General features: G+C 47.8%; 3 protein-coding genes across 3 annotated transcripts; all 3 read left to right on the top strand.

The window, feature by feature from the left end:
- Positions 1–39: 39 nt before the first annotated feature.
- On the top strand, positions 40–3160 carry LOC131208977 (cell division cycle 5-like protein). The gene is made up of 2 exons (XM_058201930.1): positions 40–177; positions 245–3160. The coding sequence occupies exons 1-2, from the start codon at positions 133–135 to the stop codon at positions 2993–2995; spliced, it is 2796 nt and encodes a 931-aa protein (XP_058057913.1). The 5' UTR covers positions 40–132; the 3' UTR covers positions 2996–3160.
- A 365-nt stretch (positions 3161–3525) lies between these two features.
- LOC131209894 (TGF-beta-activated kinase 1 and MAP3K7-binding protein 1-like) lies at positions 3526–5346 on the top strand. Its single transcript, XM_058203047.1, has 4 exons — positions 3526–3706; positions 3781–3852; positions 3917–4969; positions 5040–5346. Exons 1-4 carry the CDS (start codon positions 3597–3599, stop codon positions 5167–5169), a joined length of 1365 nt encoding a protein of 454 aa, XP_058059030.1. The 5' UTR covers positions 3526–3596; the 3' UTR covers positions 5170–5346.
- Positions 5347–7419: 2073 nt separating this feature from the next.
- Positions 7420–14595, top strand: LOC131208324 (BTB/POZ domain-containing protein 7). The gene is made up of 3 exons (XM_058201027.1): positions 7420–7526; positions 8203–11437; positions 11529–14595. The coding sequence occupies exons 2-3, from the start codon at positions 8240–8242 to the stop codon at positions 11961–11963; spliced, it is 3633 nt and encodes a 1210-aa protein (XP_058057010.1). The 5' UTR covers positions 7420–7526; positions 8203–8239; the 3' UTR covers positions 11964–14595.
- Positions 14596–15262: the final 667 nt, after the last annotated feature.

Genomic DNA, 15262 nt, shown 5'->3' with positions numbered 1-15262 from the left:
TTTGCGGTAGTTGATAGTGAAAACGAATCTCCGGTAAAACCTTGCTTCACGCCGAATTTCGGCTAAAGACGCACAACTTGGTGCATTTGAAGAATTTTTGGTTAAAACTAACGTGTTCGACAGTGCTCCATCATGCCACGCATAATGATAAAGGGCGGTGTGTGGCGAAACACCGAGGTAAGGCGATTGGTACGTTTGATTTGGTGTGTTTTTAACGCTGGTCCCATGCCCAAATAATTTGCAGGATGAGATTCTCAAGGCCGCCGTAATGAAGTACGGCAAAAACCAATGGTCTCGGATTGCATCACTACTGCATCGCAAGTCTGCCAAGCAGTGCAAGGCCCGTTGGTATGAGTGGCTGGACCCGAGCATCAAGAAGACCGAATGGTCTCGCGAAGAGGACGAAAAGCTGCTCCATCTGGCCAAGCTGATGCCGACGCAATGGCGTACGATTGCACCCATCATTGGCCGCACTGCGGCACAGTGTTTGGAACGGTACGAGTATCTGCTGGATCAAGCACAGCGCAAGGAGGAGGGTGAAGATGGAATGGACGATCCGCGCAAGCTAAAACCCGGAGAAATTGATCCTAACCCGGAGACAAAACCAGCGCGCCCGGACCCGAAGGATATGGACGAAGATGAACTCGAAATGCTTTCGGAGGCGAGAGCACGTTTAGCTAACACTCAGGGCAAAAAGGCGAAGCGTAAGGCACGGGAAAAGCAGCTCGAAGAAGCTCGCCGGCTGGCCGCGTTGCAGAAGCGTCGGGAGCTTCGAGCAGCAGGAATCGGAGTCGGTAATCGGAAGCGTAAGCTAAAGGGCATCGACTACAACTCGGAAGTTCCTTTCGAAAAAACTCCGGCTCCCGGATTTTATGACACCACCGATGAGTTTGTAGTTCCGATAGCGACGGATTTTTCAAGTCTGCGCCAACAGACGCTCGATGGTGAGTTGCGTGTGGAAAAGGAAGCTCGCGAGCGGAAGAAAGACAAGGAAAAGCTTAAACAGCGCAAAGAAAACGATGTACCGACGGCCCTCTTGAAAAACCAGGAACCGGCCAAAAAGCGATCTAAGTTAGTGTTGCCAGAGCCACAAATTTCAGACCAAGAGTTGCAACAAGTCGTCAAGTTGGGTCGAGCCAGTGAGATAGCTAAAGAAGTAGCATCGGAAAGCGGCGTCGAAACTACGGACGCACTTCTGGCGGATTACAGCATCACTCCGCAAGTGGCCGCTACGCCACGCACACCAGCACCGGTGACGGATCGCATCTTGCAAGAGGCACAAAATATGATGGCCCTAACACACGTGGAAACGCCTTTGAAAGGCGGAGTGAACACTCCGCTGCATCAGTCTGACTTCTCGGGAGTGCTGCCACAAAGTCAGGCAGTCGCAACACCCAATACTGTGCTTGCGACACCATTCCGGTCGGTTCGCGGTGCCGACGGTGGGGCTACACCAGGAGGATTTTTAACTCCAGCCTCGGGTGCAGTTGTACCAGTCGGTTCCACGACTCAGCCGCATTTGCCGGGGACTACGCCGAATTTTTTGCGCGATAAGCTGAACATTAACACAGAGGACGGCATAAGTGTGGCAGAAACACCAGCCGCATACAAATCGTATCAGAAGCAACTGAAATCCACGCTAAAAGACGGACTTGCTTTGTTGCCGACGCCGCGGAACGACTATGAAATTGTGGTGCCCGACAACGAAACAGATGAACCATCGGACGAAGGAGCACTTGTGGAGCAGATGGTTCCGGATCAGTCAGATGTCGATTCAAAGCGTAAAAAGGACAAACTAGCACAAGAGGCGAAGGAACTGTCGCTACGTTCCCAGGTTATTCAACGTGAACTTCCGAGACCATTGGAAATCAACAACACCGTCCTGCGTCCGACAAACGAAATGCATGGATTAACGGACCTTCAAAAAGCCGAGGAGCTCGTGAAGCAGGAAATGGTAAAAATGCTTAACTACGACGCACTGCGCAATCCAATACAGCAGGCACCGGGGCCATCGGGCAAACGTCCTCCTTTGAGTCAGTACCAGGCCTATCTGGATCAACACCCGTATGAGGACATCGACGAAAGTGAGCTGGAAGAAGCTCGCAGTATGCTGGCAACGGAGATGCAAGTAGTGAAGAACGGTATGGCGCACGGTGATCTATCGCTGGAAAGCTACACGCAAGTGTGGCAGGAATGCTTGTCGCAGGTGTTGTACCTTCCGAGTCAGAATCGTTACACGCGTGCCAATTTGGCAAGTAAAAAGGATCGTATTGAGTCGGCGGAGAAGCGGCTTGAAATCAATCGAAAACACATGGCCAAAGAAGCGAAACGATGTGGGAAGATTGAGAAAAAGCTCAAAATCCTCACAGCTGGGTATCAGGCTAGGGCTCAGGCGCTGGTAAAGCAGCTTCAGGACACTAACGAGCAGATCGAACAAAACTGTTTGGCGCTGTCGACGTTCAAATTTCTGGCCGCTCAGGAAGACCTTGCTATTCCGAAGCGCTTGGAATCGCTCACAGAGGATGTCATGAGACAGACGGAGCGCGAAAAAGCACTACAATCTCGGTACGCGCAGTTGGCGGATGAACTTGAAAACATGACACGCCGCGTTGAAGATGCACGCGTGAATGGCATCGATTACGGCGGGGACGGTACGCCACGGATGAATGGTAGTCACCAAGAAGACGATGATGAAGGTCAAGACGATAGCATGAAGGAGGTTGTAGAAGAAGACAATCGTAATACGGCCGAAATAGTTGAAGAGATAGCTGAAAATGATAATGAACAGCAGCAGCAGGAGCAACAAGAACCACCCCCACAAGACAATAGTGAGTCACAGGACGGCCAAGGACCAAGTGATGAGGAAACAGATCGAGAGAGCAAAAGTGAGGAAAGCTCTCGTGACTCTGTTCCGGAGCCACAGGAAGACGGAGTTGAACCAATGGAGCAAGACGGTGAGGGCAGTTACGACAACAGCAGCGAAGATCAGAACTAAAACGAAATATGTTGTAAACCATAATAGACCTATCTTTCCCTGCAGGGTATAGAGTCCAATTTCACATAATATCATGAGCCACGTAACATTCTTGCGATGAGAATATTCTCTGTAGGTTCCTCCGACATCAGTGTTTTGTTCAATAAACGTAGCTGCGTTCGTTTAACTTAAATATAATAAGTCGAAGTTCCGACGAAGTATGGTGTTCTGTTACATGTTTTCAATTTTACCGGCTACAAGAACGAAAGAACGTAAGCTTTTCTGCAGATATGGAGCAATAGACACATTGAAAAATATCCTGCAGCTTGCTTTGATCATTTTTGTTTTTCTATGGCAGATGGTTTCGCCCAATAAATGTGAAAATAGATTTGAACAGAATTTTAAAAAATGTGCAATGAAACTTGTGCATATTTTGCTATTTGGCAACACTTGAAACAACCGAAGTTGTCAAATTTAAGAAGACGTCGTTTCGTGTTTGTTTTGTTCCAGCGTTTCGTAGGTCTCGGTTCAGAAGTTGTGTATTAACAGAAATAATAAAGGAAGCCACTGGAAACATCGTTCTGTTATTTCAGTTATTAATTTGGTGAGAAAAAAGACACTGATGATCAGAATGGAGGCTATGGAGAATAACAACAAAACTAAATCGTGGACCGACGACCTTAAAGTTTGTAATCAGACAGGAGTGGGCGAGGCGACGAATCAAATCTATAAGTATGTTGTGATCTGCTTATTCTCTTGTCCCGATTCCAATTTCATCCATATTTCCCAATATTCTTGGTTCACAGAGAAGATGGCAGCAGGTACGAGGGGTATAAGTCGCGTGACAAAAAGTGCCTTTGCATAGCGGACAATACCTTGTGGGTATCTTGTTATCTAGATTACATCGACTGTTGATGATGATGATGTTGATCCCGTTGTTAGGTCCATGTATGCAATACTTTCCGGTCATAATGAAGTCAAAGTGGCGGAGTATGCCCTGCAAGGCTTGGCTGCCGATCTACTGCTCGGGCAGCTAAATTCCTGTCACACTGACGAAGCCGTCAAAGAGTTGATGCGCCAATCGTTCAACTCCGTCGAGAAAGGTTACTTGGATTCAATCAATACGCACGTCGCGAGGAAAACCGCTATCCAAATGCAATTGTCGGCGGATGGTATGAATCAATACGAAATATCGCAACAGTTTGAAAACGTGCTGCAGAAACTTGACTGGATCAACAACGAACTGTCGATCGGAGCCAGCGCAGTGGTGGGTTTGATTCATCGGTCCCATCTTTACCTAGGAAATATAGGTAATTGTCGGGCGTTGCTCTGCAAGACGGGCGAACACGATACGCTCACAGTAACGCAGCTGAGTATCGACCATAATTTGCTGAACGCAGAAGAAGCTGCTCGTTTATTTCGGCTGGGGTTGATGGCGCAAAACTTTGAAGGTGTTCCTCTGTACAGCACACGGTGTATCGGCAACTACCTTGGCAAAGCGGGCTACAAAGACTGCAATTTTCTCTCGAGTGCCGCAACGGAACCAGTAATATTTGAACCGGAAATCGTGGGCGGTATACAGATTACGCCGGCTTGTCGGTTTCTTGTGCTGATGTCGAGTGGGCTTTGCCGAGCGTTGCACGATATTTGCACGGGTGACACGTCAACTGGCAATCGCGAGCTGGTTCGAATGATTTCAGAAGAATTTCACAACCAATCAACCCTTGCCGGGGTGGCTCAGTCCGTGGTTCATCGTATCGTACAGAAGCACCACGACGTTTACATGCAGCTGGTGGAGGAAAACAAACCCGTAACGTTCAGCAGCCGGGATGATGTTACACTGTTGATAAGAAATTTTAATTATGCGCTCCCGAAGGCATTTATGAACCGCAACCGCAGCATCAACTCGTTCAGCTCAACCAGTTCGGACGCTACACCGACGGAAAGCGATCATTGTACAATCAACTCTAACATTTCTGTAACAAGCTCCAACATGTAAGTTGTGCGCATCGCAATTCCCAACGATTTCCTTTCAGGTAACTGATCGGAATTGATTTTCTTACAGCACCCAACCCGGCAACCCTTACGACTCGAATCAGCGAATTCGATCACATGTTGACTTTTCTGAATTCTACAAACGTGTTGCCGAAGCCAAGGCGCTTGGTCAGCTACCAGGAAACATCGAATTCGACTAATGCTTTCAATTGCCCCGCATTTTTGGTTCATATTCTGGAGCTGTTCGTGTGTAGTATTGCGATTGCTGTGAAGTATATCTAACGACAATAAGGGTGTGATAAACAATGTGAAGCGAAATCTAGCTTTAACAACTTTTAACAGTGAAGATGAATTGACAAACAAATCCACTAGCCCGTTACTGCATATAGAGAGAATAAAAAAGATCAAAAATGATCGTGTCTTCTGTTCTTTTTGTCACTACTTCTCCTTAGTCAGCAAGTAAGTGAAAGTATTACCAAAAGGGATGATTAGAAAAAGGGACGAAAAATAACAGTGAAGTTTCTTTTGAAAAGGAATGTTTTCCAGTCGAAATATGAATGTCTAAAACTAGTCTCACTACGCGTGAAGTTGCAGTGATAAAACGGAACGGTGCACCAGTTCAATGAAAGTACAGTTCAGAACAAGCGCAACAACGTCAACGGTATTTTAGGAAGGGTTCGATACATTTGTTATCACGTTGACCACCGAAAAAATCATCCAACCTTTTGAACGATGACATTTTACGTTATCAACTCAATATTGATTATATATCGATCTCGATTGGTCGTCAGTCTTTGAGCCGTTTGACTTTATTCAAAGGAACTCACTATTGTTTTCTCGTGGCATTCCGATACATTCAACTTGCGATACGACGACGCTCGCAAAATGGGTCCAATCAGTACGCTGATTGGCTAAACATTGTTTTCTGATGACGTTACCGTTCAAATAAAATAAAAACACTGCTTGCTGATTGGTAGCAACGACCGTTGTTATATCGAAAACAGAGCGCATCTGACAACAATCGTCCTTCCGGGAATGAGTGTCGAAAAAGTAACTCAAAATGGACTGTCAAACTGACAGCGCCAGGCGAAACACGAATCCCGATTTGGTCGAGCTCGGCTCGGTTGGTGCGAGGCTGACGGCAAGTCCCAGGCACAAGGCAGAGGGAAAAGAAAGAAGCTACAGTGGGAGGCTTTGGTGGTGTGCGTCCGTAGCTACCCAAAGTAGGCAGTGGTGGTCGTGTTGAAATACTTGAAAATTACAGAACGTCGTCGTCGTCGACTGGAGTTTTTCATGTTTTCCTGCGGGTGCTAAGCAGTTTGGCAACAGAGTGGAAAAAGGTTGAAAAGTTCGGGCGACGGGTTGACGAACGCAAGTGCTTAAAGGTGGAGCCGTTTGTGGGTCGGTGCGAGCCATGGCTTGCGGGCAAATGCAGCTCGGGATGAGCGAGTAGTGAAAAGAGCACAACGGGGCGAGATTCGCAATCGCGAAATCCAAGAGGCAAAGCCAGTCCGCGCTGTTGGTGTGGTGGGGCCAGGGGCCCAGAAACAACGTATGAAAAGGTGAGAAAAGTGTTTTCCATTTTCGCTCACCAATGCCCGAAAAGGGGCGTTGGCGGAGGCTGAGGGGAGCGCTTTTGCGTTCGCAGTGTGACATGTCTGGCCAGGAGCGAGCGGTCCTCTACATCGGGTCCATCTTTCTGGGCTTGGTGCAAGTGCTACTTCGCACGCCCTAATACCACCGCCAGTGCCATCATCCGCACGGTGCGTGCGTAGGAGCATTAAAAAGTGTTGTGCGTGCGAGCGTGAATGCGTCCGTGTGTGTTCGTGCCTACGTCGGTGTGTGGGTGCGCGTGTGTTTTGGAAAAAAGGATGAAACATTCGACCCCGTCGATGACTGCACCCCAACAACAACCAATCGGTAGGAGAAAGCACTCGTGCCGGGCTGAGGAACGTGCTGAAAGGTGTGAAGGTGACGAAAAGCAGAGAGAGGTTTGACGTCCTTTTTGAGCTGCCCAGAAAGGTCGTCGACTATGTTTCTGCTAGTGAAACGGGACAAAATGTAAACATCGCTCGCTCGACAGCTTCTTCTGGTTGCTCAAATTGTCTGCTGCTAATCGTTCACAAAACGGAAGAATACTAAGAAACCAGGACGGCCAATTATTTGTGCATGATGCTGGAACCGCCTTCCTGAAGAGCCAAGAACCGGATGCGTAGGAGTGGGATTTTTGTGGCTTTTGGCATTCGGAGGATATCTCGATGGTGTTGTTCTGGGCGAATCAGAGCGATTGGTGTTTCCAGCAGCATTTCACTCCGGACGCGATGCGTTGTGTTGTGTACCCAGAATGCATCCAATGAATATTTGGCCTCAAGCAAGGAGACTAGCGCAGAAATAATGCATTGATTGGTCGCAAAATTCACGTGAACACACACGCGCACAGGTTTTGGAACTTAAGAAGCGAACGATAACCTTTGTTTTGCAACGAAGCTCTTTTTCAGCCAGCTACACAAAGCGGGCTTTGAATTCGGAGAAACAATGTTCGCACAATTGCATTCAGGTGAGTTGTGTTATTTAATAGCATGGACTGGTTTCTGAAGTTGGGCATATGAAAAGTAAATGTGAAATGTTGGTGAAAGATTTAAAAAATCATACGTAACGCGAATACCTTCGATTATGTTGCTTCCACAATTGAACAAAAGCCAAGTAAATGCGATTGTTGTTGACGATTATCGACGGATAAAAACATGTTCATTTTGTGCATTATTTGCCCTCGTTCTATTTTCTGATGCCTACAGATGTCGTAATTAAATTAGGTACCGATAGAAGGATTGGAATGCACCGAGCAATGATCAATCGTGTTTGTATTACACATGCAATAACAAGCAAATATGGTTGCATCCCGAAGTCTAACCGTAGTTTTCTTAAAACGGGATACAGAAGATACCGTGTCTGGTATAGAACAGTGTTCTGGGCATTCAGAATTTGCTGGCAAGAGGGTGACAACTTAGGATGCCCATTGTGTGAAGTTCTGCCAGTTGTGGTCTAAATTTAAGTGTTCTGGGCATTCAGAATTTGCTGGCAAGAGGGTCACAACTTAGGATGCCCATTGTGTGAAGTTCCGCCAGTTGTGGTCTAAATTTAAAGTTTATGCATAACCATAATGAAATCAGTAATATTGATGAGTGCCCGTCCCTCTTCCAAATGCTTAATGGAGTTCCTGTACCACATTTCAGAGCTGCCTCGCGGTGCTATCGACGCCATTGCTGGACAATGAATCCTGGTCTATGGGGCTGTCTGATACCCTGTGGACTGTCATACTGGTGTGAGAGCAAGAGCGGTGGCGATCATCCTCCATGCATTACGACGGAGATGGGTGCAACAGCGTCAACCGACTGTCCCGGCTCTAGTGCAGGAGGAGGAGGAGGAGGTGGAAGTGGTGGCGGTATGCTCGGTCTGTCAGGGATCACTTCAACGTCATCGGGGGCGGCGGGAGCCACTACGACTCCGTTATCCTCGGGAGGAGGTCTGGGCTACGGCCCGATGTGCGGCCCTGGCGGCGGTGTTGGTAGTTCCGGTATCGGTGGTCCGGGGGCTGTGGTGCGCGAAAGACGCAAGAAAGTAACGGGTTTCGCGACGCTGAAGAAAAAACTCATCCGACGACGCCGCTCGTCGAAAGCCTGTGATCATGGGCGGGTGCTGCGTGAGTTCGTGTCTAGTTGGAGTCCGATTGAGCTGTCCGCGTTACTGGAGGAGTATGAGTCGCTGGCCGCACTAAAGGACCTCTCGGTGCAGGCTGAGTTGGCTCGCCCGCCCGCTACCACCTTCAAACAGGACCTGGCCTCACTCTACGATTTCAGGCACTGCACCGACTGCGATCTGGTGTTTCGCGGAACCGTGTTCCCGGTGCACCGGGCAATACTGTCCGCACGCTGTTCTTACTTTCGCGATCTGCTCGCCGGATGCCCCGGATATGGGGCACGTATCTGTCTCGAGCTACGTTCTTCGCCGGTCGATGTGGCGATGTTTTCGTCGCTTCTTCGCTACCTTTACACCGGGGATCTCTGCACGCACGATCCGAGCATCGACGTCAGTTTGCTGCGCCGGCTTGGAGAAGATTTCGGAACGCCCAATCCGCTGGAAAACGATCTGCGATACTTGCTGGAAACAGGGGACTATGCGGATGCAGCCATTGTGTTCACGTCTGAGGGTGGTGACTACCATCGACCAGATTCCGGTAGCTCAGAGTACGGCTTCCGGCCGAAGCTGGAGCTTCCTTGCCACAAAGCGATTCTGAGCGCTCGGTCGCCGTTTTTCAAGAACATGATACAGCGAAGGACACGGAACGTGAGTGAAGAGCATCAGCTGCACGGTACTGATCGGTCACTGCATGCAACAACACGCATCGTCCTGGACGAGAGTGTGATTCCGAAGCGCTATGCGCGTGTGTTGCTGCATGCTATCTACCTGGACACGGTTGATTTGTCGTTGATACTACGGGGCAACGGATGTGGTAGCGGCGCGGGAAGTCTAGGTGAGGTGCAGGCACTTACGCACACGGGCCGGGCACGGCCGTCTCCGTTGGAGGAGGCGATGGAACTGTACCAGATTGGGCGATTTCTCGAGCTGGATATACTGGCGCAGGGCTGTGAGGATTTGATACTCGAGTGGCTGTCACTTGAAACGCTGGCTACCGTACTGCGCTGGGGCAGCCAACCGCACGGGTCGGCCTGGGTGTATCGGCAGGCTTGTCACTATTTGCGCGAAGAGTTTTCGGCGATTGTTGGCTCGCCGGTCTTATTCCAGCTGGACAAATCGCAGCTGATCGAGGCTCTGCAGAACAATTTCCTGCAGGCATCGGAGCTGGAGGTGCTGCAGGCGGTGTTGAAATGGGGCGAACAAGAGTTGATACGTCGGATGGAGGACCGGGAACCGAATCTTCTCAGTCACACGGCCCACTCCGTAACTCGGAAGGGTATTAAGAAGCGCGACTTGAGCGATGTGGAACTCCGCGAGATACTTTCGGAGCTTCTGCCGCATGTGCGCATGGATCACGTGTTGCCACCGAATAACGAGATCCTCAATCAGGCCATCCGGCGCGGATTGGTGAGCACACCGCCGTCTCACATGATCGGCGACGAGCGCGAGAGTCTGCGAATTAATGCGTGGATTCGGGGTGGCAAAAATCATGGGTTGTTCGTACGGCCACGGCTGTTTATGCCATACTACGAAGAGGTGAAGGTTCTGCTAGAAGATCACATTGCATCGCAGCAGATCGAGCTGCTGCGGATGCGACGGGCGCGCCACATGCCCGACATTCCCGACACGCTCTACATGGTGTCACGGTTAAACAGTAACACGGGCACCAACCTCGGTGGTGGATCGGCGGCCGGAGTGGATGTTGTCGCGGCCACCGCCGCCTCGATTCCTGCGCCAGACGCTCCGACGATGGAATCGATGCAGAAACGGGAGCAAAAGCTACGCCAAGCTCCAGGCTGCCAGCGTGCGCTTGGTTTGTCGCTTTCAAGCCGATCGGAGATCAACCGACAGATCCGGTTGCGCGTCGTGCGGGAGTTCAACTTCCCAGACGAGGTTGCTGAATTGCTGGAGTGCGCCAATTGCTACTGCACCGACGGGGAAGCGAATGGAGCGGAGGAACACAAAGTGACACAGGATTATGATCAAGACGATCACCACCACCACCACCATCACCACCATCATCATCATCATCATTCGCAACAGAATCGGCACCAGCATCATCGGCACCACGATCTGCACGCTAGCCAGCAATCGTTGGACGAGGAGTTGACGCCGCCCCCATCGCCAGCTCTGCCCGGCGACATTGGGCAGCAAGCCGTGCCCTGCTTCGGTCGGAATATGACATTCCCTCGCCAACAACCGACGGTCCCCAGTCAGTCGTACTCTTCTCAGCAACACCAGCAACCGTCACACCATCCGCTATCGCATCAGCAACATGCGTTGCTTTCTCACGGAACTGGGACAGGAGGAAGCAGTGTCGGTGGCTTACATGCGTCCGTGTCCAACAATCCCCTGGGGCTGCTGGGAACGCACCGACGTCAGGAGCTTCCATCCGTTATACCGGGGGGTGACATAGTGGCGTACCGTTTATCGGCACCAGCCGGCGGAGGAGGTGGTGCTTCCGCCGGAGGCGGAGGTAGTGGTGTCGGCGGAGTTGGGCTGGACCTAGGTGAAATGGGTGCATGTTCAGATGGCCACCTGTCCGACGTAATGCCAGACGTGGCAATGGCCACGGCATCACTCGGACAGCTTCACTTGGGCGGAGGAAGTAGCTTAAACGGTGGTGCAGGCGGAAATGGTGGTGCGGGAAGTATGGGTAATGGTGGAAGTTCCAGCTCAGATGTCCACGAAAGCCTTCACCTGGATCTGGGTGATGGACCGAGCCACATGATCGGTGCAGCAGCGATTGGCGGACTACATCACAATATTTCGGTTAGTATTGATTCTGTCTTCCAACCATTTTTGTAAGGCGAAAGTTTGCAGCATGTTTTCTTACTATCGTCGCGTGCTTTTTCTATTTTAGCAACACCATCGTATGGCCCCTAGCGGTCCAGCACCAGCCACCAGCACGTTCCATCATTATATGACACGAAACCTGTTGAACCCAATCCATCCGTCGAATTCGTCCCAGCAGTCGACGCAACAATCGTCCCATCAATCGACGGCATCCACATCGGGCTCGTCGGGCTCGTCGATGTCGATGATGGCTCATGCCACTACTCACGGTTCCCAAGCGTCTCTGTCTTTGGCTGCCAGTAATCACCAACAACAACAGCACCATGGCTCACAGCAGCAACTGCTGAGCGTAGCGTCGTCATCCCAGCAGCAACATCAACCGTCGCAGCAACTGCCATCATCGTCTTTGGCCCAACGATCTTCCTCGCCGTACACACTGCATCGAGCCAGTCCGAGTTTGCCGCATAGTTCATATCACTCTGGACCACCGCGCTTCTTATAGAAACGGCTGCAAGTATTTCCCGATCGGAGTTGCCTGTTCGTTATGCCTTTCTAAGCGAAAAGAAACAAAGAAAATCGAGAACAACCCATGAAACGAGCGATACAGCATGATATGTGGTTAATGTATTATCTGTGTGCGCTTTGTTGTGAACACCTTAGTGCCCGTGGCACAGGTTGCAATGTGATGAATGTTGTTACCAATACGGAAACGGTAACGACGACGCCGTGGCTCCTATGCAAATGCGCGTATACAACTCCATCAGCAAGACAGAAGAAAAACAGAAAGGCATATGTTACGATAAAAACTAATCACTTGCGGTTCCGTACGATTTTTTTTTGGTAAAAACAGAAATGCATTAGTTAAAACGAATCAAACTATTGATAAAATATTTAAAAAAATTAATTCCTTACGAACTACCGAAACACTAGGCGAGACATGCTAAGCAACGCAAGAGCAGAAAGACCAGCAGTAAAAATTGAACAAATAGGGCCCGGCAAGGGCCAAATTGAGTCAACAGTAATAAAACAACATAGAAACAAACATATGCAGCAGGCGTGGATAGAGGGAACAGTGGCAGATGGAAAATACGACTTTATTACTATGATCATATGGATAGCAGTAACAAGTACGGTAATTAACACAATAATTAAACAAATAACGTCTTAATATCGATTAAAAAGAAAAGAAGGTGTATCCAAAACGGCACGTGGCCGATATTTGAGTGTATCGTCGTATGGAACCGAATGAAAGTACGAAAAAACCTGTCCTTAGATTGGACATTGTGTCAATGGGTTGCAACTCAACAAGTACAGTCATTTGGCACGAATCACCCAATAGCAGGAAGACTTTGAATAAGACGTAGAGAAAGGTGTACAAAAGTTGAACAGAAAGTACTCGGCCCCGCTGAAGAAGGAAGCGCTATTTATTAACTCGAAATAAGCAGTTTGATGGCAATTTCAATGCACGCGATTCTATTGGCGCCATCGGTGCTGACGCAAATTTTCAACACGTTTGTTCGAAAAACGATAAAAAGATGTTCAAAGTGCATTAAAATCTTATAAACTAAAATGCATAGCACGTTCGTACTGTTCATTTTCAGTTTCAATCTGAATGGTGGAAGGACAGCGGTGTATTGATGTGATCGAAGTAGATTTATTTATATCCTTAATAATATTATTAATATCATTATTATTTTTGCTAGAAGTTTATTTCATCACTCATGTTTCATTCTTTCTTGTTGATGAGCTCGTTGAAGTTGATAAGACGAAAGGGCGGAGCCTTTTTTGCATTCTTGTTTGTATACTAGAACTGTAAGTATCCTTACGGATCCGTACGGAGGTGTAGTGCATTAGGTGTTTATTTATTTCTCGAATTTTAGATAAATTACATATTTGATTTTCAGCATATTTAAGATATTCGATTTTTACATTAGTTGATTGAGCTTCATGACAGTTTTTGTGTTTCTATCTGTCGCTGATATGCATGAGATTAAACGGATATTTCCTTCACTTTTGCGAGCATCGTAACTAGGGCAATATTTCCACGATGGATTCGGTTTCTATTTTCCTTCTTGGTGGAAAATACCCATGTACAATGAAGAGCGGCGGAAGGTGTTAATATAAGATAAAAAAAATTATTGTAAATAAAGCACTCTTTCATGTGTTGATTGTAAGTCGAATGTAAAGTAACCGGTTTACTACGAATAACTCCCACTCATGATAGTAACAACGATATAGCAAAATATGAATGGCAATGGAATGGATGGAAAGATAAGAAGCAAAACCAGCCCAATAACATCGAATGTTTAAAGCGATAACCTAGCAAAACAGCTGGCGCCGAGCAAATACGAAAAGTACTCACACACATACCTTACAAACATACTTAAAGCAAGCAATTATTCAAACAAAACATACAAATTCAAAGGATGCTGCCAATTCACTTGACACCTTATATATGCAGAATGAGGTTCGAGCAGTAGCGGTGGAGTCTGAGCGCAAGCAACATCGAGGACGTATAGAAAAAACGTGCTAAACAAGCGTGGTTAACGCGTGGCAAACTATGGGACATCTACAACGGCGCCGGCGTTAGACCACAAGCGCTGTGCACGCTGCTGTAGTAAAGAGTCAGAGTTATAAAGAAAGATGTTTAAATGCCAATATAAACGTTGGTACAAACATGAACGGATAAAAATAAGCTAAAACGACATGACCCGGTTGGGAATGAAAGAACCAATTGCAACTCGTACAAAAGGGTCGATTCTGGCACAGGTAGCTCAAAGACAAGTACACATTTAGATAAGGCCAATCAAGCAGTCGAAATGCGGCGTCTCCATTCCTCTCTTACCTTATCTTGTGCATAAAAGTGGAGCCTCGGAACTGCATTTCCGAGAGAGAATCGTAATGGTGAATAATGCAACCTATATAACAAAATGCTATAACTATTTAATGGAGTCACGATACGAGCTGGCGCAAAAAGGCCTGTCGCTGGCACGGGATAAACATATTAGGTAGGGAGTGCGGAGCTGCAACCATTATTCCTCTGTCCGTGCGGGACAATGTGAAATCACTTGAAAATACGAAGGAAAGTGGAAGGAACATTGCGCGTACTCGATTCGTGGGAACCACGAATAAAGAGAAACAAAAAAAGTAAGAGTGACGATGAAACGTAAAATAAAATACTATTTTAAAAATTATTTCACCGGGTTTCTTGTTTTCGGAGCTACGTGTATTCGGTGGGTTGTACAATCGTGAAGTTTTATGCTGTAAAGGTTGGCTTAAAATGCGGGATAGAAGACAGAAGAATAAAACACGTGACAGAAACGGAAACGGACAGAAACATAGGACACGACTAGTCAGCTCAACTTCCGACAGTGAACTCACATGTTCAAACACACACATGTTCAAAAACTTTACAGCAAACACTTGTTTGATTGACAACAGATTCTTTGTGGTTTGACTTTTTCTCACATTTAAGTTAATACGAAATCACACCGGCCTTTATCTTCGTACCACATTTCAGTTTCGTACCAATTTTAGTGGTTTTTGGACGCAGCATCGCTACTTAGTTGCACCTCGGTCAATTACAAAAGCGTTAGCATTGTGCAACATACTCCCCCAGCGGACTATCGGCGAACAGGAAACGTCGTGAACTGAGTAAGTCTTAAGGATTGATAAATTTCATTTACGAGTGAATCGTATCTTGTGTTTGTAACACGTGCTCCACGTACACATAATTATGTACGGACGTCAAATATCTCGAAAGTTGTGTCACTTTCTCCTAAAGATAATTCATTTTGCAGT

Source organism: Anopheles bellator, chromosome 2 (genome assembly GCF_943735745.2).
Source record: "Anopheles bellator chromosome 2, idAnoBellAS_SP24_06.2, whole genome shotgun sequence".
Classification (NCBI taxonomy): domain Eukaryota; kingdom Metazoa; phylum Arthropoda; class Insecta; order Diptera; family Culicidae; genus Anopheles; species Anopheles bellator.
Note: the sequence above shows the minus strand (reverse complement) of the source record. Positions and strands in the feature narration are given on the sequence as shown.

Excerpts from the sequence above, each read along its gene's own strand:
- LOC131208977 (XM_058201930.1), top strand. The coding sequence starts at position 133 with ATGCCACGCATAATGATAAAGGGCGGTGTGTGGCGAAACACCGAG. Across the intron at positions 178-244 it reads GTGTGTGGCGAAACACCGAG|GATGAGATTCTCAAGGCCGC; the intron begins GTAAGGCGATTG and ends AATAATTTGCAG.
- LOC131209894 (XM_058203047.1), top strand. The coding sequence starts at position 3,597 with ATGATCAGAATGGAGGCTATGGAGAATAACAACAAAACTAAATCGTGG. Across the intron at positions 3,707-3,780 it reads GCGACGAATCAAATCTATAA|AGAAGATGGCAGCAGGTACG; the intron begins GTATGTTGTGAT and ends CTTGGTTCACAG. Across the intron at positions 3,853-3,916 it reads TGCATAGCGGACAATACCTT|GTCCATGTATGCAATACTTT; the intron begins GTGGGTATCTTG and ends TCCCGTTGTTAG.
- LOC131208324 (XM_058201027.1), top strand. The coding sequence starts at position 8,240 with ATGAATCCTGGTCTATGGGGCTGTCTGATACCCTGTGGACTGTCATAC. Across the intron at positions 11,438-11,528 it reads GACTACATCACAATATTTCG|CAACACCATCGTATGGCCCC; the intron begins GTTAGTATTGAT and ends TTTCTATTTTAG.